General features: G+C 41.1%; 1 protein-coding gene across 1 annotated transcript in view; it reads left to right on the forward strand.

The window, feature by feature from the left end:
• Window positions 1-21,451, forward strand: part of LOC131228641 (phosphatidylinositol 3,4,5-trisphosphate 3-phosphatase and protein-tyrosine-phosphatase PTEN2A) — a 74,049-nt gene extending 52,598 nt beyond the window's left edge. Inside the window, exons 6-13 of the mRNA XM_058224447.1 lie at window positions 11,364-11,540; window positions 11,704-11,790; window positions 11,892-11,956; window positions 12,115-12,191; window positions 18,346-18,392; window positions 19,729-19,859; window positions 20,094-20,163; window positions 20,716-21,451. Coding sequence (XP_058080430.1) covers window positions 11,364-11,540; window positions 11,704-11,790; window positions 11,892-11,956; window positions 12,115-12,191; window positions 18,346-18,392; window positions 19,729-19,859; window positions 20,094-20,163; window positions 20,716-21,255 — 1,194 coding nt within the window. The 3' untranslated portion in view covers window positions 21,256-21,451. The remainder of the gene's footprint in view (window positions 1-11,363; window positions 11,541-11,703; window positions 11,791-11,891; window positions 11,957-12,114; window positions 12,192-18,345; window positions 18,393-19,728; window positions 19,860-20,093; window positions 20,164-20,715) is intronic.
• The last annotated feature ends 2,286 nt before the right edge of the window (window positions 21,452-23,737 follow it).

A 23,737-nucleotide genomic window follows, 5' to 3' on the forward strand; every position in this document is an offset into this window, starting at 1 on the left:
TTTCCCTCATCTTATTACTTATTGGCGTTGCTTCTAAGTTCCCTCAATGCATTTATTTTTTATTCTATCCTTTGTTATCTTGCCACTCATTCATCTCAACATCCTTATTTCAGCTACACTCATCCTATGAACATATTGTTCCATAATTGCCCAACATTCTATCCCATAAAGCATGGCTGGTCTCACAACTATCCTATAAAATTTCCCTTTCAGTTTGAGTGGTACATGCCAATCACATAAAAATCCAGACGCACTTCTCCATCTCTTCCACCCAGCTTCAATTCTATGGGCAATATCCTTCTTATTTTTCCACTCATGAATTATTGAACCAAGGTATCGAAAGTGGTCATTTTGGGAAACTTCTTGGCCAACAATTTTAACTAATTCCTCATTTTCACTCCAATGGTTACTAAAATAGCACTCTATATACTTTGTTTTAACCCGACTCATTTTAAATCCTTTAGGAAACTTGATGGGGACATCACGCGCACGCGCACACGCCGCCCCCCTACACACGTACGCACTGAGGACCCCACCGTTGATCTGGCTCAATGACGACGTCCAGGGAGGGCCTCCTGGTTAAAAAACGGAGTTTTGGTTCAAAAGTGTGGACCCGATAGTCAAGTAAAGCCCATCATGGGATCTCATGATCGTGGCCCACTAGTCGGATTAAGTTCGTATTTTAGGTTTTGCTTATTTATGTTATTTAGAACATCATGAACGCGTTATATTTTTTTGATTAGTTTTTATTTTGGTTTACTTCATTGCCAAGTAATAGGTTGCGCATAAGGCGCGAGTTTTGGGGTATAGGGTTTTCTTATAAATAGGCACCTCTTGTAGTTCTTTTGATTTATCGAAGAAAAAAAAATATTCATGCGTGTTATTTTCTACTCTTTGAGTTTTGAGTTGTGAAAAAATTCAAATGGTTGCGAAGCCCTCCCTTTTCAAATGGCTAACTACTGTGGTGCGAAGCCATGCCTATCCTAGTCCACCCCCTACCTTCTTCCATCCATATCTCTCACCTTCTACAATCATTCTTGCTTTAAATCCACCAGTTTTTGCAACCGTTCTTATCCCTACAACTAGTTTCCAGAATGTGACCCTACAGGAGGGCTGAAACTTTGGCAGAGCACTGCGTACAAACCGTACGTCGGATCGCCACGAAACTTGTTGGTTTTGAAAACCTCCTCTGGCCGACCAAGGCCAAGGAGGTTGTTTGGAGAATTGGGCCCCGCTTGCACGTGCAACCAGGTTCGTGCGCACGTGCGCCAGGCCCTGCCAATGTCCGCACGCGTGGACTTTCATCGGTTCAAGTTTTCCTTCTTATTTTCTCTCTTTTATACCTATTTTTATAAACCCTAACCCTAGATTACATTATTCTTAATTTATTTGTCCTTTTTTTTTTACCCTAGGGTTCCTTGAATTGAAATTGGTGAATCCCTTGGATTAGGGATTGGTTACTGTGCATCTGTGGATGATTTCTATTTCCCTTTGAGCATCGTTTGGTTCATAATTTTACTGATCCAGTCCTAGCCTGTATAGGTCGGACCCACACAAATTCCCCTTGCTTGAATGTTTGAACTTTTGTGTGGGATGTGAAATTTTTATGTTATTGTTTCTGAATTAGTATGATCTAAGCCTGAAATCTTGCATATCATATTTAAATTTCATGTCCCACATCAAATTTGGTATCAAAGCCTAGGGTTCTTGTAGGGGAATACATCACATATTTAGGGTTCAGTTTGTTTAAGTCCTTCATGCATCCAGTTCATCAAATATAGTTGTTTAGAAGACCGTAGTCCCTAATATTAGTTGCTGAAATTTCTAGTAGCAGGAAGTTAGTAATTTACATTGCTGTAACTTTCTGTTATTCCCATATTTTTGACAACTATATTGCTGGATTTTAGTAACTTTGCATAGTTCCCTCATATAGGGTCTCATAAGGTCATTTGGTTCTATGTAGTTGCTCCATGTTTAGTGTAGGGTGCAAACCAAACCCTAAACATGCAATTAAGAAATCATCTATCGCTGTTTAGAGGTCCATAAACCCTGATACAAATTTGATGCAGGACATAAAATTCAGATATGATGTGCAAGATTTCAGATTTAAGATCACATAGGTCATAAACAATTACACAAGTTCCACATCCCACACAAAGGTCCAAATATTCAATTAAGGGGAATCTATGTGAGTCTAGACCTACACACGTAAGGGTTGGATCAATAAAAATTATGAACCAAACAATACTTAAAGGGAAATAGAAATCATCCACACATGCATAGTAATTAGTCTATAATCCAAAGGAATCAGAAATTCCAATTCGGGGAACCCTAGGGTAAGGGGTATAAAATTGGAGATTTGAGTAATTTAGGGTTAGGTTTAGGGATTTTGGGTGGAAGCGGAGTGAAAGAGAGGAGAGATGAACCAAAGAAGTACCGCACGCGTGGACAACAACAATGGCCCATACGCACGTGCGTGTGATCCGGCCGCACGTGTGTGGGGCCCACTATTCAGAAAAAGGCCACCTTGGCCCTGGTCGGCCAGGGATGGACTACAAAACTCCCAAATCTCAACTCAATCTGATGTACGGTTTGTGCGTGGTACTCCGCCGAAGTTTCAGCCCTCCTGTAGGGCCAGATTCTGAAATTCTGCTATGAGGAGGAGAGTTGCTGAAATAAATAATTGATACGAAGTGTAGATGATGGGGTGAGATGAGAAGAAGGGATGGTAGAAGATGGGTAGTAAAGATGACGATAGATGGGGGCGAATTGGGATGAATGTGGCTTCGCACCATGGTAGTTAACCCTTCGATGAAAGGAGGGCTTCGCACCCAATTAGACTTCACAACTCAGAGAATAGGAAAACGCAGAATTTTTATTAATCTTCAATGAATGAAAAAAGTTACAAGGGTTGCCTATTTATAAGAAAACACTATACCCCAAAACTCGCGCCATGTGTGTAACCTATTACTTGGCGATGAAGTAAACCAAAATAAAAACTAATCAAAGAAATCTGAAGCGTCCATAATGGTTCTAAATAACATTAATAAGCAAAACCTAAAATATAAAATCAATCTGACTAGTGGGCCACTATCATGAGATCCCATGATGGGCTTTTCTTGACTAACGGGCCCACTCTTTTGAATCAAAACTTCGTCTTTTACCTAGGAGGCCCTCCCTGGACGTTGTCATCGATCCAGATTGACAGTGGGGCCCTCCTTCTGGTGTAGGAGCCGGGGGGGGGGCGTGCACGTGTGGACGGGGTGCTCGGGATGTCCCCATTAGTTTGCGACCCTTGCAATTGTGCGTTGTGCTTTAGCTCAAGCCAAGAACACTGATGACTGGCACCGCAACACGATCTTCTACACTTATGCAAAATGTGGAGAAAAGAACTGTAAGTTAATCGTAGATAGTGGTAGTTGTGCCAACTTAGCATCGACTAGCACTGTAAGCCGTTTGGGCTTGAAGCTGGAAGTCCATCCTCAACCCTATAGAGTGTTCTGGGTTGATGAAACCTCCATTCCGGTATCACACTGTTATCTTGTTCCTATTCAGTTTGGATCTTATAAAGACACGCTTTGTTGTGATGTTGTTCCCATGGACGTTGGCCATATGATTCTGGACAGACCGTGGCTCTACGACAGGGATGTCACTATATTTGGTCGTTCAAATGTGTGTACATTCTGGTTTGAGGGCAAGAAGGTCATCCTCTACCACCCAAGAGTACGACTGGAAAGGAGTGCACCACACAGAGGAGTGTGAACGGCTCAAAAGAAGTGAATGAGTCGAAGTTCAAGCCCAAACCTCTCCATATTCTGAATGTCAAAGACTTTGAGTGAAAAACAGAGGTAGACTCGATGGTATATGCCCTTGTGGCTAGGGAGTGTACTGGAAGCTAGTGTAGAGTTACCCACTGAGGCCATTTAGGTAGTGCATGAGTTTCGCGATGTCTTTCTTGATGATCTACTGAATGAGCTCCCCCCTATGAGGGATATACAACATGCCGTTGATTTAGTCCCTAGGGCGACTATACCAAACTTCTCGCATTACAGAATGAATCCAAAGGAGCATGCGGAGTTGAAAAGGCAGATTAACAAGCTTCTAGCAAAGGGTTTCATTCGAGAGAGTATGAGCCCATGTGTTGTGCCCGCCCTTCTTACACCTAAGAAGGATGACATATGGAGTATGTGTGTTGATAGTAGAGTCATCAACAAAATCACAGTCAAGTATCGGTTTCCCATACCCCGTCTTGATGACATGTTGGATATGATGACCAATGCTACTATCTTCTCAAAAATTAACCTCAAGAGTGGTTCTCACCAAATCTGTGTACACCCTGGTGATGAGTGGAAGACGGCGTTTAAGACGAAGGTTGGGCTATACGAGTGGCTAGTTATGTCTTTTGGGTTAACTAATGCCCCAAGCACTTTTATGCGCGTGACGACCTAAGTGTTGAGGCCCTTCATGGGAAAATTCCTGGTGATATACTTTGATGCTATCTTGATTTATAGCATGACCAAGGAGCAACACCTCAACTATTTGAGGCAGGTTTGTGGGATCCTTAGGGCCGAGAAATTGTACGCCAACCTAAAGAAGTGTGCGTTTTTGTCTAGTAGTGTGATCTTCTTAGGTTTTATTGTATTAGTTAAAAGCGTTTCGGCGGATCCCGAGAAGGTCAAAGCCATCGTCAATTGGCCTAAGCCCCGTAATATTCATGAGGTGTGAAACTTTCACGGCTTAGCCATCTTATATAGGCGGTTCATTCAAGGTTTCAGTTTCATTATGGCTCTCATCACGGATTACATTAAAAAAGGAGAATTTCAATGGACGAAGGCAGCCTCGAAGGCCTTCATGGAGATAAAGGTCAAGACGACCGAAGCTCCAGTCACGTGACTTCCAGATTTTTCAAAAGCTTTTGAAGTCGCATGTGACGTGTCAGGAGTTGGCATAGGAGGAATACTTAGTCAGGAAGGGCACCCGTCGCCTTTTTTAGTGAGAAACTAAATGAGGCGAAACAAAGATATTCTACTTATGACAAGAAATTCTATGCGATAGTGCAATTACTGCGCCATTGGCGTCATTACTTATTGTCGCAAGAATTCGTCTTATTCTCAGATCATGAGGCCTTGAGATATCTGAACTCTCAGAAGAAATTAAACCCTGGGCATGCTTAAGCACAAGGCCGGTGTAGAGAATAAGCCTGCTGACGCGCTGAGTCGTCGAGTCGCATTACTCAACTCCATGAGCGTTGAAGTTACAGGCCTTGAGCGCATCAAAGAAGATTATTCCGAGTGTCCAGATTTTGGAGTTGTGTACGCGTCGTTATTAGAGGGTCCGTCAGGAGCTAGCAGTGAGTACTTGATTTTAGACGGATATTTGTTTAGGAGTGATCGCTTGTGCATATCACGCACCTCCCTTCGCGATTTTCTTGTCTCGAAGTTATATTCGAGAGGGATCGCGGGTCATTTCGGTCGAGACAAGACCATTGCCCTAGTAGAGGATATGTTTCATTGGCCAAGCCTCAAGCGAGACGTGGCCAAAATTATAGGGCAATGTCATACTTGTCAATTGGCAAAACAAAGGAAACAAAATAAAGGATTATACACACCTTTGCCCATTCTATTAATTCTTTAGCAATACATCAGTATGGACTTCGTGCTTGGACTTCCCAAGACTATTCGGAAACACGATTCTATATTTGTTGTCGTGGACCGTTTCTCTAAAATGCCCCACTTCATTCTTTGTTTTAAGATCTCTGATGCATCTCATGTTGCCAAGTTGTTCTTTAACGAGGTCGTCAAACTACATGGGTTACCAAAAACCATAGTGTCTGACTGTGATGTGTGATTCATGAGTTACTTTTGGAAGACACTATGGCACATGATGAATACCATGCTTCAATTTTCTTCTGCCTATCACCCTCAGACCGATGGTCAGACTGAGGTAGTTAATAGCTAGGGAGTTTGCTCAAATGTTTAGTGGGAGAGCATACCAGGACATCGGACACCGTACTACCCATAGTCGAGTTTGTATTCAATAGTTCTGTCAATAGGTCCACTGGTTTAAATCCTTTTGAAGTCGTTATTAGTTATAAGCCTAGGAAGCCTATTGATCTTGTCTCTATGTCATTGCCCCATAGGCCATCAGAGTCTGCAGAGTCTTTTGCGCAACACATCCATTTATTGCATCAAGAAATCAGATGAAAGATCACTACTAGTAATGAACATTACAAATTTTTTTGCAGACCAGCATAAATGTTTCAAAGAATTTAATATTGGGGACTGTGATGGTCCGAATTAGGCCCGAGCGGTATCCTCTAAGGGTCGTTCGCAAGTTACATGCGCGTAGCGCTGGACCCTTTAAAATTATAAAACGAAACAGTCTTAATGCGTATGAGGTAGATCTTTCACCTTCCATGGGAATTAGTTCCACATTCAATGTGGATGATCTAGTTACTTTTCAGGGGACCACTGATACTTTGTCCGGCCCTTCACCCATCTATCCTGATTTCTCAGATTTATCCCTTGATCGATGGCTTCTTCCCAGCCTCTACCTCCCATACCTAGCCTTCACACACTTATAGAGGAAATAGAGGATATCCTGGATCATAAGATAGTTTTAACGTCGAACGGCGGGTTTCAGAAGTACCTGGTTAAATGGAAGTCGCTCCCAACTTCAGACAGCACGTGACTCACTGAGGAGGAGCTTCAAAGACTTGATCCTGACATCCTGTAGCGGTTCAGGAGTTTTATTTCGCCAGTGGTGAAATTTTCGCAGCCGGGGAGAGTTGATGGGGACATCACCGTACCCCCCCCCCCCCTCGCACGGAGAAGGAGGACCTTACCGTCGATCTGGCTCGATGACGACGTCCAAGGAGGGCTTCTTGGTTAGAAGACGGAGTTTTGCTTCAAAAGAGTAGGATCGATAGTTAAGTAAAACCCATCATGGGATCTTATGATCGTGGCCCACTAGTCGGATTAAGTTTATATTTTAGGTTTTGCTTATTTATGTTATTTAGAACGTTATGAACACTTTAGATTTTTTTGATTAGTTTTTATTTTGGTTTACTTCATCGCCAAGTAATAGGTTGCGTACAAGGCGCAAGTTTTAGGGTATAGGGTTTTCTTATAAATAGGCACCCCTTGTAGTTCTTTTAATTCATTGAAGAAATAAAAAATTCCTACGTGTTTTTTTCTACTCTCTGAGTTTTGAGTTGTGGAAAAATTCAAGTGGGTGCGAAGCTCTCCCTTTTCGAATGGCTAGCTACTGTGGTGCGAAGCCACGCCTATCCCAATCCGCCCATACCTTCTTTCATCCATATCTTTCACCTTCTACAATCATTTTTGTTTTGAATCCACCAGTTTTTGTAGCCGTTCTTATCCCTACAGCCAGTTTTCAGAATGTGACCCTACAGGAGGGCCGAAACTTCGGCGGAGCATTGCATACAGACCGTACGTTGGATCGCCACGAAACTTGGTGGTTTTGAAGACCTCCCTTGGCCAACTTGGGCCAAGGAGGCTATTTGGGGAATCGGGCCCTGCTCGCACGTGCGGCCAGGTTTGTGCGCACGTGCGCCAGGCCCTGCCACTGTCCGCACACATGGACTTTCATCGGTTTAGGTTTTCCTTCTTATTTTCTCTCTTTTTATACCTATTTTCATAAACCCTAACCTTAGATTGCATTATCCTTAATTTATTTGTCATTTTTTTAATCCTACGGTTCCTTGAATTGAAATTGGTGAATCCCTTGGATTAGGGACTGGTTACTGTGCATGTGTGGATGATTTCTATTTCCCTTTGAGCATCGTTTGGTCCATAATTTTACTGATCCAGTCCTAGTCTGTATAGGCCTGGACCCACACAGATTCCCCTTGCTTGAATCTTTGAACTTTTGTGTGGGATGTAGAATTTTTATATTATTGTTTCTGAATTAGTATGATCTAAGCTTGAAATCTTGCATATCATATTTAAATTTCATGTCCTGCATCAAAACTTTATGGGATCTCTTCTTGCAAATGCCTCGTTACCTCGCCCATAATCAATGCGGAAAGGTCTAGGCTCAATGTCGACCCATTGGTGCAAGCCTATGGCAATTGGGAACTTGTCTCTCGTCTAGTGATTCTCACGTTTGTTACCGCTCCCTCATGCATATCCTTAATCATGTTAATATAACCTCTTGAAACTGCATTCTTTCCCAACACCCTTTGGATCAACTCTTTAGGGATATCATATGCTTTCTCAAGTGAATAAAGACCACGTGGAGATCCTTCCTCTCCCTATATTTCTCCATCAATTGTCCTAGTAAAATAGCTTTACATGTAGACCTCCCAGGCATCAAGCCAAACTGATTTTCTGATACATTCATCTCATGCCTTTAGTCTTTGGTCAATCACTTTCTCACAAAATTTCATAGTATGGCTCATAGGTTTAATCCTACGATTTTTAGTGCAGGTCTATATATCTCTTCTATTCTTATTAATAGGTACCACAATACTATTTCTCCATTCGCCTAACGTTTTCTTTAATCTTACAATCTAGTTGAGCAACTTTGACAACCAAAATAACCCAATATGTGCCATACACTTCCATACCTCCATTAGTATACTATCTGGTTTGAGGGCTTTTCCTGTTTTCATCTTTCGCAAAGGGACTTTCACTTCATACTTCATAATCCTATGAATGTATCTATGCTCACTGACATCATTGGAGTTTATGGTTCCTTCTATCCCTTTGCTCTTAGAGTGATTGTCATTTAACAAGTTCTGAAAATAGCTTCTCCACCTTTCATTGATTTCATTATCTTTTACTAGTACCCTTTGGTCGCATTTAATGCATCCAACAAGATCTCATTTTTGCAGGTTTGAAGAAATCTTTCTCACCTTTTGTTGTCCGCATTCTATTGTAAAGATCATCATAAGCTACGTTTAGCCTCACTTAACACTTTGTTAGCAATTCAATTTAACATGTAAATCAGATTTTTGCTGAAGAATCCAATTTTTTGAATTTCATATTTAGTCATTTGATTTTTCCATTGAAGTGTTGATTTCTCATACATATCCCAAAAAGAACCCTCAATCACACACGGGAAAGTAGCTATGGGATTCTTCTCATTGACAATTGTTAAGGTGATTCATGCTATGAAAGATTGCAAAAGCTGATTCACAACAAACATGCCAGTGTAGTACAGGTGAGAAATCTGGACCAATCATCAGGTCAGTTCCACAAAGTGCATGCACTTGGCTGAAAAATCAAGCAAGTTCATCAAATTTCACTAGTGAAAGAATCTGAGCAATTGTTCAGGTGGTACCAACCATGAACTTGCCTTGATGCCAAAGTCAGGTTTGTTCACTAATAAAATAGGCTGGCATATGTACCAACTATAGACCGCTGGTCTCGTTTTAATAATCCTCCATATTCACATGCATGTAGCGGCCCACCTAATGGTTGGGATTGTCTTGATTGTCAGGCCAAGGCATTTCTATTGCAGGTCCTTGCAAATGAATGCTCTTAATGGCTGGTACTGTCATGTTTTTTGGGCCAAGGGATGTCATGGTATGGTCTTCCAAATAAATGGCCCCGATATTGTGAACGCGTACCACATCGGCATCGATGCCATGAATTGAATCTTCATGAGGAATCATGTGATCCTCAATCTGGAATATACGTGGTGTGCTCCGGTTTTCAATTTGTATGCATGTGGTCCACAGGCTCAGCAGTGCAAGCTGTTGATAACATGGATCCACTGTGGATGGACCAAGCCCTGATCTTTGTCATGGATACACATGCATCTTTGGTTCAGTATCCTGTATTTCTCGTTTACCATCAATTTGCAGGACACCCAATCAAAGTGATAATGTCATTTTCTTAGTAGGTTTTTTGGTGCATCAACTCTAGGCTCAAGTGATCAACATTTTGGATCACTATATCTTGGGATTCACTTTTACATACTCAACACCCAAGGATAGTACGCATATCCTTCGATCGAGGATTAAATAATTCCTCCCTTTTCATTGTCCTCTTACAAGTTGCCATAGAAATTTTTGGGTGATCCTGACAGAAAAGATCACTGGAAGTCCTTGGGGCTTTGGCTTCGTGGTCTCTCAAAATATCTGATTCCACAAAATCTTTTCTCTTCTTTTCTTTTTTCTTTGCTTTTCTTTCTTTTTTTAAGGCAACCACATGATCTTTGAAAGGACAACATGGAAAGATGGGGTAGGTCCTAATATTTCCCCAAATCATTTCGCTTCCAAAACAAGATTGTAGATCTGAAATCCGGTTATAGAAATGTCATCTATACATGATTTTACAGGAAATCGAATTTTGATATATCTGGTTTCTTCAAAATTCCAGGATTTTCTGTAACCCAAACGCACCCTTGCAGAGTTATAACTGATCCTCATCATGGACAATTCTCGCTATGCCCATATCTGAGGATTTGAGATTTAGATTGTCCTTAGTTGCACAAACCTTCTGCCTTACTGCCAATCCCACTTCAAATTGTGCTTCAGACTAATCTTCCCACTCCTGCTCTCTCTTCCTTGCCTTTTATACTAGTTATAATTTTGAAACCAACGCCTCCCTATCTGCAAACAAATCTTTCATCTGCCACGTCCTTGCTCCTGCACCGGATTCTGATTCCACTTCCCTTCATGCTAAGTGTAACTTTAGTTGGATTCCCATTTTTCCTGGATGTACCCAATACCTGCACCAAGGTAACATAAATTCCAATTTTCTGGAGAACAATAACCGCAATGAACTTGCTGCAAAAAAATTTTTTTTTTTAAATAAAAAAAATAAAAAATCCCAAACCTTGGAGGTGGGCCTATATCTTTGATAAAAATTAAAGAATAAGCTTCTAAGTTAAACATTTGGTTTACCTTTGGTTGTCTTTGATGAGATTAAGGAATTAGCTTGTAGGATAAACATTTCATTTCCCTTGATTCGTAGAGAAGCTAAGATTTAGATGACACCATTGCTAAAGATAGGTTCGGTCGAGCTTTGCTTTGTTCTGGGGCTCAATCCCTTGTCCATCTCCCAATACCAGTAGAAACAGCCCCTTCACCTAGTTTGGAAATCCTTCTATGAAAAAAAGCTCTGGTACCTTGCAAAAAGCCATCCCACTTTTGACGGATACCAACGGCCACAATATACCAATCTCGTCTCACCCTGATGAACTAAAAAATCACCTTCACTTTGGTTGATATACGAATATCACACACATTAGCCCTTGCTTTGCTCTTGACATCTGAGATTGGTTTAATAGTTTGGTCATGCTGTAGTTACTATTTTGGTTGTTTGATCTACTGGGGAAGTGTTTATTTCTCACAGGCTTCTTTGTATTTAACATGTCTTACTCAATTCCAGGTGGCTTGTTTCCCATTTGATGATCATAATTGCCCCCCAATTCAACTTATAATATCATTTTGTCAAAGTGCTTACTCATGGTTAAAGGAGGATATTGAAAATGTGGTTGTTGTTCACTGTAAAGCTGGTATGGCGAGGACAGGATTAATGATTTCAAGCCTCCTCCTATTTCTCAAGGTGAGATTTTGGTTGACTGCCTCTCAAAGATATGGGACTGATTCATTATGTGATTTTTTATATCTTTTTTTACTCTATTTCTTGCTATTTTTAGCACCATTTTTTATTTTTTGAATGGTCAGAGGAATTACATGGTAGTAATCATTATGCATCACTCTTGCAGTTCTTTCCAACAGCTGAGGAGTCCATTGAGTACTACAATCAGAAAAGATGTTTGGATGGAAAGGGTCTTGTGCTTCCAAGTCAAATTGTCAGTATATTCTTGCTATGTTGATTTCTTTGTAAGGGAAGCTTATTGTTTCATCTGTCTAATAGTCTGCATATGTATTTTTTTTAATTGCTTTTTCTTAGAGGTATGTTAAATATTTCGAACGCATCTTAACATTCTTCAATGGAGAAAATCAGCCTGCGCGAAGGTATTTCTTTGGTTCTTATTCATTTTCGTTTGAATAATATCAGAATCATTTAAATAAATGAATCACTAAGCTTAATAGTAATTTTGGTGTTTTTGAAATTCCAAATTGCATAGCAATCAGGTTTCTTGAACATTATTGACAACAATTCTGTTTTCTAGGTGCATGCTTCGGGGTTTTCGCCTTCATAGGTGTCCTTATTGGATTAGGCCCTCGATTACTGTCTCTGATCATAATGGTATGTGATAATCATCATGTTTCTACCTATTGCCCCATTGTGATGCTTAATAATTTACGTGGTGGCATGAGAAAGCTTTTTTTTTTTCTTTCTTTCTTTTCTTTTCTTTTTCTAACTTGGCTGGACCATTCTTACTGGGAATCTCCCTTTTCACATTGTCATTGTTTCTTAATAGTTGCATTGCAGTCTTTCATAGGTTAGTGAAACTGCCAACCATCTTTGCTTTAACTGTGAAGGCTGTTACCTATTTTTCAATTTCATGGGATGGAGTTGTGTACCTCAATTTGGTGATAGTATGCTTTGAAGCTTTCCTAAATCATCCATTATCAAAATTCAGGAGAGAGTTCTTTTGCTCCATTATTTTATTTTTTGTAATTAAATATGGATAACCAAGTGTGATGAGTATATCTTGGATATTGAGATACTTGTGTGTTCATAGGGTGTCAATGTGAACGTGATGTGATGCCCATACTGGTGTCAGCTATACTTGTAGGATACAGTTTAATTAGGATCAACTGCAGTATGGATACTGTTTAATTAGGACCAATTTCTGTACGGATACTACATCAAGAGGACAAGTGAATTTGGGTGGTTAGAGAAAAAGTTTGGTGTGAGATATCAAAACATTCTCCTTGTTTTTGGCTCATGCCCGAGTTTTATCTATTCGTGTTCAGAATTGCAGTCTTGATTCTTGAATGTCATATTAAAGATGATAAGATTCAACAATTGTCTTTAGTTATTCTCATAATGATGAACTTTGCTTGTTGCAATATGTCACCCATTCTTAAGCCGGGTAAAACAGGAGATTTGATGTCAGGTATGGCTGGTTGTCGAACTTTTTCCAAACAATTGTGAGAGGATTCATAAAGCCGGCCCCGAATAGTTGGACAAGGATATGATCATGATAGTTATTCTAATTTATTCCCTCCAAATGTTATGCAGACACTATATATATATATATATATATATATATATATATATATATATATATATATATATATATATATATATATATATATATATATATAGGGAAAAGGTCCTATGCGCTCGACCTCACGAGTCTGTCCCATGAGGTCGAGCTGTGTGGGCCCCACAGTGATGCGTTTCGAACATCTAACCCATCAGTCAGATGCACCATTCCATCGTGGGCCTAGGTCTCAAAAATCAAGTCAATCCGTGACTTGTGTGGGCCACACCACATACAGAAGTGGGGAGGGGCCGTGTACCATTAAAACATTCATAATCCGTTTTTTGGACCCACCGAGATGTGGTTTGCAAATCCACCCCATCCATTATGTGCGTCCCACTTGCATGAGGGTTCAGACCAAGTTTGAGCAGCATTCAAAACTCAGGTGGGCCCCACCAAGTGCTTTTATATGTTTTAATGGTGTTTCACATGATTTTAGATGGTATGGCCCACCTGAGTTCCGTATACGGCTGATTTTTGGGATATCCCATAATTTAGAGGGTACCCATCCAATGCACGGTGTTGATGGTCGACACGCATCACGGTGGGGCCCACACAGCTCGACCTCACGGGAGCTAATCGTGAGGTCGAGCGCATAGTACCTTTTCCCATTATATATATATATATATATATATATATATATATATATATAATGGGGCATTTTCTTACCTAGTAGCTTGGCCTTAAAGACTGCTTAAGTTTGAACCCCTGACAACCTTGTAATCTTAACATCAACACCACTACACTAGGGAAAATGCTGAATTCTACCTCAAATGATTTCTTGAGTTAGAAAATGTTGTATATTATTTAATCTTACTTTTTTGAAGATTGACAAAATTCATTAAAGAAAACACCACAGGCGTAAAGAGAAATAGATGAGCCCAGATAAAAATTGAAGAAAACAAAACAAGGACAAATCAAATCAAAACTAAACTAAAACAAAACAAAAGCCAAGGCAGGGAAACGAGCCAAGCCTTCTACAACACAAAGATAGAGAAAGACTACAACGATCTAAGATTGTGAGACATAGCAACCACTCCAAAACGTCCTTGGAAATCAAGTTTACCACCTAAGAGATAGAAGATGAATTCTAGAAGCAACGGCTATTCCTCTCTCCAAATGGCCTAGAAGACAACCATAATGGCCAAATGCCAGATAGCCTTGAGGTTCTTTCCAATGCCTTTGCCGTTCCAAGCAAAGAGCATATCCATAGTAGCAAGAGGCATGACCCATGAAGTGTGGAAAAAAAGGCCAGGATGCAAGACCATACTCCATCAGCAAAGGGGCAATGGACGAAGAATTGGTTGATAAATTCCGCACTTTCCATATAGAACATGAAGATGTTGGTCAGAACCAACTCTCGTTTTCACATCATCCACGGTGATAATTATCCCCTTAGCGAGGAGGTAGAAAAACGCGGCAACTCTCGGGGGAGCTCCATAAGACCAAGTGAAGGAAGAGAAGCAACACTTGTTGGCAAAGGGGAAACCACTGAGAAGCTTGAACATCGAGCGGACCAAGGGCCTACCCAAGCTATTTAGGAACCACATCAGCCGGTCTTTGACTCTTGGGGCCAAACATCACTCAAAAGCTCCATAAGTCTAAGGAAGTCCTCCGTCTTCGAATCCAAGAGATTTCTCCTACAACGAGTGCCCCAGCTCCTAGATCCCATATCAAAGAAACAGTTAGCAACAGGAATTGACCCATCCAATGTGACACGAGGCAAGCTCGGGAAAAAACAGAGGAGAGGCCTATCAGAGATCTAATAATCCATCCAAAAATGGCATCCAGAAACAAATACAGGACCCATTACCAAGAGTTAAGGAGAGCCCTTCCTGCACTTGAGGCCATAAGTTAGCAACAACCTTCCACACTCCAAAGGTTGTGTAAAGAGAGGCGGGTTTTGAGAACCAACCACCATAGCTAGTCTGTCGTGATTCACATCTCCAATGTCTCCTTGAGTTTGATATAGTTCTTCTCTCAAATTACTTAAGGACAGAAGTCTAGTTTAGAGTGCAGCATGTCTCTCTTTATATGAGACATGGGAAATGCTAAAGAAGTTATCACAAGAGATTGAAGGGGTGAATAGTAGCACATGTGTTAGGTTGTTAGCATTCTTGGATTTCTACGGTGCATAGACGCAATGGAAAAACACTTCAGAAGCCCTTGACATCCCCACCATCCCCCCTCAACATCCCCACCCCCTATGGACATCCATTTCAAGAGAGAGAGAGAGAGAGAGAGAGAGAGAGAGAGAGAGAGAGAGAGAGGCATCCCACCTCCAATCCTCCATTGTGTGCACTCTTAGGGCGTTGTGTGGCCCACTTCTTGGACAACTCTAATAAGCCCTTGGCCCCTTCCAGAGGTACTAATAAGCTTCTCACTATCTTAAACTTGTAATAGATTGGGGATAGTCTCTAGGTTGGGAGATCTTCATCGATAGAAACAGATGGGCCATCCCACGCTCAGTTATGACTATGCATATATGTTTATCATTGGGTTTTGACACATGACACAATACATGGATGGAGATCCTGGAAGGTGAGATCAAATCTCACTAAGTAAGGGCTTTTAAAATGTTTTTCTATTGCATCTATGGATCGTAGAAGTCCAGCAGGCAGTGTTCGAATTGTTGGTGTCGCTACAAGTTTCGCTGGGCGGAGATAAAGATATAATATCGTTATCGCCGATAACTGGAAATTCGGGAAAAAAAGGGAAAAACATGAGGAAAATGGTGAAATTTTTCAGTGAAACTTCAGGACATGCCTAAATACACATTTGCAAATTTAGAAATTTTTTTTAAAAAAATTACAAAAAAATGCATTACATAATTGCAGGGCACATTGTGATGTATGTGCCTTATATCCACATCGTCCATCAAATATGACAGCTCCTTTTTAGGCATGATCCGAAAAATGAACAAGATCCAAATCTTAAGCGGACCATACCACAAGAAACAAACCATTGTGATTAAATCGCCACCACTGAAAACTTCATGGGGTCCACTGGAATGTTTATTTTCCATTCAATCTATTGATAAGGTCATAAAGACATAGATGAAGAGACCGCACAAATATAAGCTTAATCCAAAACTTTCGTGGCCCATGAGAAGTTTTATTGGTCGATTATCACTGTTTCCCATATTATGGTCCACCCGCTATTGGGATCTACTTATTTTTTGAAGCATGCCCTAAAATGAGTATCCAAAATAGATGGATAGAGTGGATATAAGGCACATGCATCACAGTGGGCCCCATGGTCAAGGATTCCACCCACCTCAGTGGATACAAAGATCCATTAAAGCTGCACCCCAAAATCCCTCAAAATCGGGAGCGCAACATGGGTGCGACCTGGAACAACAATGTGGGCGGGAGCCTGACCATAGAGCCGACCTTGATGCATGATTGTATATCCATGCCGTCCATCTATTTTTCCAACTTAAATTAGTGTGTGGTCCCAATAAATGAAGAAGAAGCAATTTCAAGTGGACCATACCACAACAAACAGTGGTTCATTGAACGTCCACCATTAAAAACTTCCTAGGGTACACCGTAATGTATGGTGATTATCCAACCTCTTGATAAGGTCAAACAAACCTGGATGAAAGAAAAACAAATATCCGTTTGATCCAAAACTTTTGTGGCCCATAAAATATTTTTAATGGCCAATATAATAAAAATAATTATACATACATACATATATATATATATATATATATATATATATATATATATATATATATCTATATATATATATATATATATATATATATATATATTAGATAAAGCCATATTGGTACTTTGTTGTTGGTGCTATGGTGTTTATTTGATATCTAACTCGTACTTCATAAGCTCAAGAGACATAGATGAAGAGATGGGTGGCTCAGGCACACACAGAGAGAGAGAGAGAGAGAGAGAGAGAGAGAGAGAGAGAGAGAGAGAGAGCTCGCAACAAGTTGGGTTAAGGAAGGGAAATGCTAAGAAAGGGACGGACGGGTAGAGTTAGTGTTTAAGTTTTAACCTTTTTAAAAAAAAATATAATATATGTATATATTAATATATATTTGAGTCAAGCCGAGCTCGAGTTCGAGCTTCGAGCTGAGCTGAGTTCGAGTCGAGTCGAGTCAAGATCCACTATGATTGAACTCGGCTTGTTTTCGAAATGACCTGGGTTATATGAAGCTTGGCTTGCCTCAAATCTTCATTCAAGCCGAGTCAAGTCAAGCTAGATCGAGTCGAGCCGAGTGAGCTTTTCGAGCTAGCTTGGCTCGTGTACAGCCCTACATGATTCACATCTTCATTGTCTCCTCGAGCAAATTGCTATTGCATTCCACATGAGAGATTTTAGGTTCTTGATGCATCATAGCATGCATATTGTCCTGATGCACCAACTGCATAAATGTCTTGCCTTTTTCTAGACTATCGTCTTATTTTCTTAACCAACCATTTTATTTGATTGATCAAAGGGTCCTCGATCTTTTGATCTGGAAGATTTTTGAGGCGTCTCCCATCCATGGTGGCTCCTCAGATAACTATACACCCGCTGTGGGAGCATCATGGCCCATCATATTAGAATTTACATCATGTCTTATAATTTATCCTTTGTATATAGTTTTTGACAACTTTACATGCATTTTTCTGTTGCACATTACAGTCTCATAGTACAAGAAGTTCGTATTTACAAATAGGGAAAATTTGGTAGGGTTCATGCCTAACATAGCCTGGGTTTTATATCATGGTTTTCTCACAAATTTTAAAATTTCTCGACTAATTGTTTGCTAGAGATCATAAACAAGGTTTCTAAGACTTCAGAAATATTGTTCTTGCAAAAACATACAGGAAAAAAAAAAAAAAAAGTCTAGAAATATGATCATCTGATTGAATTTCAAACAATGTAAGTCTTAGTGGGATTTGTTTATAAATAGGCTTCTGAATTGTGTCAAAATACTTGTTAAACTTGTGTTCCATTTGTATTGAAAACATTTTGATATTTCCTGTTTGTGTTTCTTTCATGATCATAATCTAATTGGCAACCAAATTGGGACTCTTCATTTTTGAAGGGTTATATAGTTTATCCTATGCCTTTGGTCATGCTCTACATTCTTTTCATCTTTATATACTCTTTTTGGCTGGAAGGTTGGATGACATATATTTCCTTTTGTTTTTCTTTCTTTTAATCGGGGTACAGGAGTTCTCTTCTCAACAAAAAAACATCCAAGGACTAAGGATTTGATGGTAGATCTTCCAACTATTATTCTCATTCTGAAACCACATGATTTAATTGTAGACTGTGATTTGATTTTTTTTAAGTAGCTTTATAGTATTATAACATATTTTAATGGTCAAGCACGATGAAAGATATCTTCTTTTTCATGCAATGGTTCGACTAATATCTTTTTTGAATTCCGGATTTTTTGAATTACCAATCGATGCCCTGCTTCAATAACCCTCATCTGCAGCCATTGTTTTCTACATTATCGAGTGGATCTTTTGTGGTGTTATTGTTCATCTCTGTTTAAGTGGATGTGATGCAGGACAACTAATCACTTGCTCTAAATCTTGAGCTGATAGAGCATGGCGAATCAATCCCTTTCTCTCATAGCCCATGCCCCACTTTCTATGGGTTAGGTCCTTGGCCGAACCCCCATCGTGGGCCCCACATCACATGGGTCTCGCCTCCCACGAGGCACTTGCCTCACACGGGCTGCCCACCCCGAGTGTGCTACTACATCCCACGGGCCACCCCACTCGAGCCCGGTGTGAAAATGTTCATATATTAATCACCCTCGGTGAGGAGTCTCAAACAGGAGGCCTCCCGCTCTGATACCACTTTGATGCAGGACAACTAACAACTTGCTCTAAAAGCTTGAATTGATGGAGTGGCGAATCAATCCCTTTATCTCATAGCCCAGGCCCCACTTCCCATTGGTTAGGTCCTTGGCCGAACCCCCCTCGTGGGCCCCACATCACATGGGTCTCACCTCCCACGAGCCACCCACCTCACACGGGCCGCCCACCCTGACTGTGCCCCTGCATATCCCATAGGCCACCCCACTTGAGCCTGGTGTAAAAATGCCCCTGCATTAGGATGGGTCTCATGATCTGTCCTTGCTTGTATCTTGCCGCCCACTGTGAATTTTTGAAGTCTCATCCCAACTGATACATATTGGTTTCAGTGCCCAATGACACGAGTCAGTCACACCAAGATCCTCCCAATTCACCTATTTAAGCCCTTATTTGAGGAAAATGAGTTTTAGAAATGTTTATTAACGTATTTTAATCCATTTTGTGGGGTTTCGAGACTGTTTTCCAGGCATCTTGTTAGATGCATATCGGGTATTGATCATGAATAATGTGATACCCAGTACCCCCTGAGTGAATGGCAAAAGAGATGACAAACCAGAGACCTCAAAATTGTCGTCCTCATTGCTTGTTCTATTTGAGAGTCCGCACTTATCTTTAGAACATTAGACGTTATGCGATTTCTTTTTATTTCCTGTATGTCTGCTGGGAAGATTTGCATGATTGTTTTTTTCCCCCTCTTCTACATTTATCACATTTGCTTTTGCAGCCTGAAGATTTTTGGTTTAGTGCACCAAGGAAAGGTATCATGGTCTTTGCTTTACCCGGGGAGCCTGGTCTGACAGAGTTGGCTGGTGACTTCAAAGTCCATTTTCATGACCGTCAAGGCGATTTCTACTGGTCCGTAACTTTTCTCTTTGATACTTGTATGTTTGGTTAAATGATAATATGAGAAGGTACCTGCATTCGTCTGAACTGGCTGTGACCGAAACAGTTCTTCTAAAGGTAAAAAGCACAAAGTTCACTCATAATACCATGCATACTTTGTGCCTTTAACCTTAGAAGTACTGTTTCAGTTTTTCCCCCTTCCGTACATGTGACTGACACACGTCTTGTCCCTCATATCCCCTTCAGTTGGTTGAATACAACAATGGTGGAAAACAGGAAGATTTTGAACACATCAGATCTTGATGGTTTTGACAAGGTATGTAAACGCATCATATCCAATGGAGGGAAGAAGTGAACATGGTAGTTTGGTTTTGTGATTGTGACACAAGGGGGATAATGGTATCAAGTAGTCCCACCCTCCCTCCCTCCCTCGAGGCACAATGAGCTATGAGCCAAAGTGACACATTCATCAGGTTACTCTGACAATGAACATTCCCGCCCCAGAAATAATGCCATCCACTTGCCAGGGGGAAAGGGAGCTACAGGCCAAAGTGACACATGTGAGACCAGGGGTCATTCAGCAGGTTACTCTGGCGATGAACATTCCCTGGCCCAGAAATAATGCCATCTTCTTGCCAGAGGGAAAAAAATTGACAGTTGGAAAAGAAGACCAATGACCTATATTCAACAGACAATTTGATCTACTTGATGAATGGACCAGCCTGATTTTATCGTCACCAGGACCACATAATTGCCTTTGCATTTGTCATCAGCTTCTGTTTCTTCTTTCCTTGCTGACTTCTGCAGTTCCTCGTCTCCATCAACTATTTCTGAACCATTCACTTTTCATTGTGTGCTTGCTTTGCAGAGGAAACTGCCTTCCCCTGGGTTCCAGGTGGAGGTTGTGTTGATAGATTATGATGGTACGGTCCCGACGAAGGTCAAAACCGAAACCGTCAGCAAGGAATCAGATAGAAGCTCAGGCACTGCTGCCGTGGCTGATGGTCCTACTACTAGGCCTTCGGACCCAAGTAAAGGCTCTGCTAGCAATGACAAGGACGATGTTTTCTCGGACAGCGAAGCAGAGGAGGGCGGGTCTGTCAAGAGCCGACAAGCTCGAGAGGCAACTGCTGGGAGAGGGACCGCTGATGCTGGTGGGAGACCTAAAACAGAGAAACCAAAGGAGGAAATGGCGAGCGTAACTCATGGCATTGAACAAGTTTCTCTCAGAAGTGAAGGAGCGAAAGAGAACCCCAACACCAGTGAAATGAAAAATGAAGGCGCTAGTGGGGCTGCCTCATTTGAGGTCCCGAAATCGGATTTGTCGGGAGTGAGTGAATTCAAGGCAATCGCTGCAGATGCTTCTGTTTTTACTTTCGGCGATGAAGAAGACTACGAAAGCGAATGAGTGGGGGTGGCATTGGCATTTTATGGTTGTCACAATATGTACAGAAGATTTGTAAGAAATTCAGATTGAAGGATCTTCAAAAGAAGTGATGTGGGAGATGTTTCTTCTTCTTGATTGAGAAGAGATTGAAAATTCTATTACATTCTATTTATGACAGTTTTGCAAGTGGGCCAGGGCCACAGCTTCAACATCGTTATTTGATGAGCTTTCCAGCTTCTTGTGCAGTAATCTGCTTGCTGTTCGTTGCAGCCTTTGGATAGGGAAGCTAGACCGTTCAAATGGTGGGCCCCATATGATACAAAGTTCTCTGGTTGAATAATCATAGCTTTCTTCACATTTGAAGGCCTGGATTTAGTGTTGAGGATTGTTTTCTACCACAGGTAATCCGGAGTAAGACCCACCAGATTGATGGTCCGATTCAGGGTGTCGAACTGCAATGGTTCCCACTTACCACCAAGTCTGAGTCAACTCGGACAAGTCTCATGGGACTCGTACGAGTCTTAGAAGCTTGCTATATTGGGGTCATACTATCAGGGGAAGATAAGCAATGGCCCCTCCTGTTTTAATTCCTGCATCACACATCAGTGGGTCCTCGTCAGCGATTTGGATCCAGCAGATTGATTTCCTTTTCACCAAAATGTTGATATGATCCTTCAGGTTGGGGATATGAACAGTACCTTGATGTTTGAGCTGGACGATCCTGGCTGTTGATCTTGATCTGTTGGGTCTTGCTGCGGATGTAGGATTCCTGAGGAAAAAAGAATAAAGAAAAAACCACATTGAACAATCCTAACCCTTCAGAAATTGACCTCCAAATATACAAAGATATACTTTTAAAATAAATAAAGAAAGAAAAACAAAGATATGGATAGGAGATTCCAGTCTTTGAGGTTTTTTTGGTCATTGTTTACCAAAATGAATTTCAAATTGGCGATCTGAATCACCAAGCTGTAGGATCCACTTGTCCAAACTCAAGGCCTCTCGTGTAAATGATCATAGTATAATTTTCTCCCGTGGGTCTGATTTGAGGTCTTGGGCCCTCTCATACGTGCGTGCAACGTGTATGTGCGTATGAGATCCAAGCATATAATCAGGTGGACCACACATACAATTGAAATGTACAGTTGGGAAAACTTGGAGTAACGACGCACATTCAGCATTCATTCATGACCCCAGCAGATGATCCCAATCGGCATGATTTCACATTTGACTCACCTGATAAAATCGTATTCATTTCAACGTACACGAGTTCCACCTGATGTTCAACCGGCCAGATTTAGTCGTACATGTGAGCCCCGTGATCAACGGAGGACTGATTGTAAGAATCTGAAACGTCCATCTCTTAATTTAGTACATGTAGCTCATCTGATGAGTGGACCTTGATTATTTCGTAAGGACGTATTCACGGTGCCCACCTTCTGATGAATGACCAGGATTCCAGATACGTTTCACGAATCGCCTCTTCTGGCAAGTGCAGTGTACTTCGTCAGAAAGAGGGATCAAGGAAGACATCATTGCTCGACTTGCATGGGAAGAAGGGTCCTACGCATGCAGACATCTATCACCCACATGGAATACATGCAATGAATCTAGAAAATCTAAAAACTCCATTTTTGGTGGGGGTGTGCCTGAAAAACATATGAGAAAATCTAAACTGTTCGAGATTTGCTTGTTAAATTTAGATCATTGACTCAGTTTTCTTTAAAACCGTCCTTTCATGTGTTGAGCGCATGCTGACAGCCTGATGCATTAAATTTTATTATTACTGTTATTGTTATTATTTTTCATGGACTAAGCCGCACGATTATACAATTAAGTTGGGGAGCCATGTTAGCCTGTGGCATGTTCAATTAACACAGGCATGCAGGAAGATAAGCCAATTTTATTTTTATGTTTTTTTACACACACTCACGCCGTAATGGGCTTCCGGGTGTTGAAACTCCCGAGAGTCTACCACCCGAGCAAGAGCAAGGATCCAAAGATAAGCCAATTTACATAGTTGATCCAACGGCGAAGATGATATGCGGATGCCACGAAATGCGAGTAGATAAGCACCTTTTAGTAAAATAGAGATGGTGAGTGTTTAATCCATCAGGGAGCGAGTGTGAAATGTTGTATTTTGTTTTAAAATAGCATTAAAATTTGAATTTTCAAATTTTCGGTAATTTTCCTCCAATTTTGAAAAATTGTAGTATTTTTTTTGTTGTGGGTTTTGTCCCACATCGGATTTGAAAAGGTAAACTATCTTGTATATAAGATAGTATTTTTGCTTAGGGCTTGAGCCCCTTTCAGGGGGCATGTGAATTTGGTCCTGTGGGGGGGGGCTATGCCAATAGCTCTAATCTATGCCATTGACCACACACGCGCGCGCCGAGTCCGAGTCCGAGTCCGAGTCCGTGTGCGCGTGCGCGTGCGCGACGGGCTGGGTACTCGCAGGACTGTATATGTGCGGGAGTGTACTCGCACTTGCGCCTTTTCGTTT

Source organism: Magnolia sinica, chromosome 16, assembly GCF_029962835.1.
Source record: "Magnolia sinica isolate HGM2019 chromosome 16, MsV1, whole genome shotgun sequence".
NCBI lineage: Eukaryota > Viridiplantae > Streptophyta > Magnoliopsida > Magnoliales > Magnoliaceae > Magnolia > Magnolia sinica.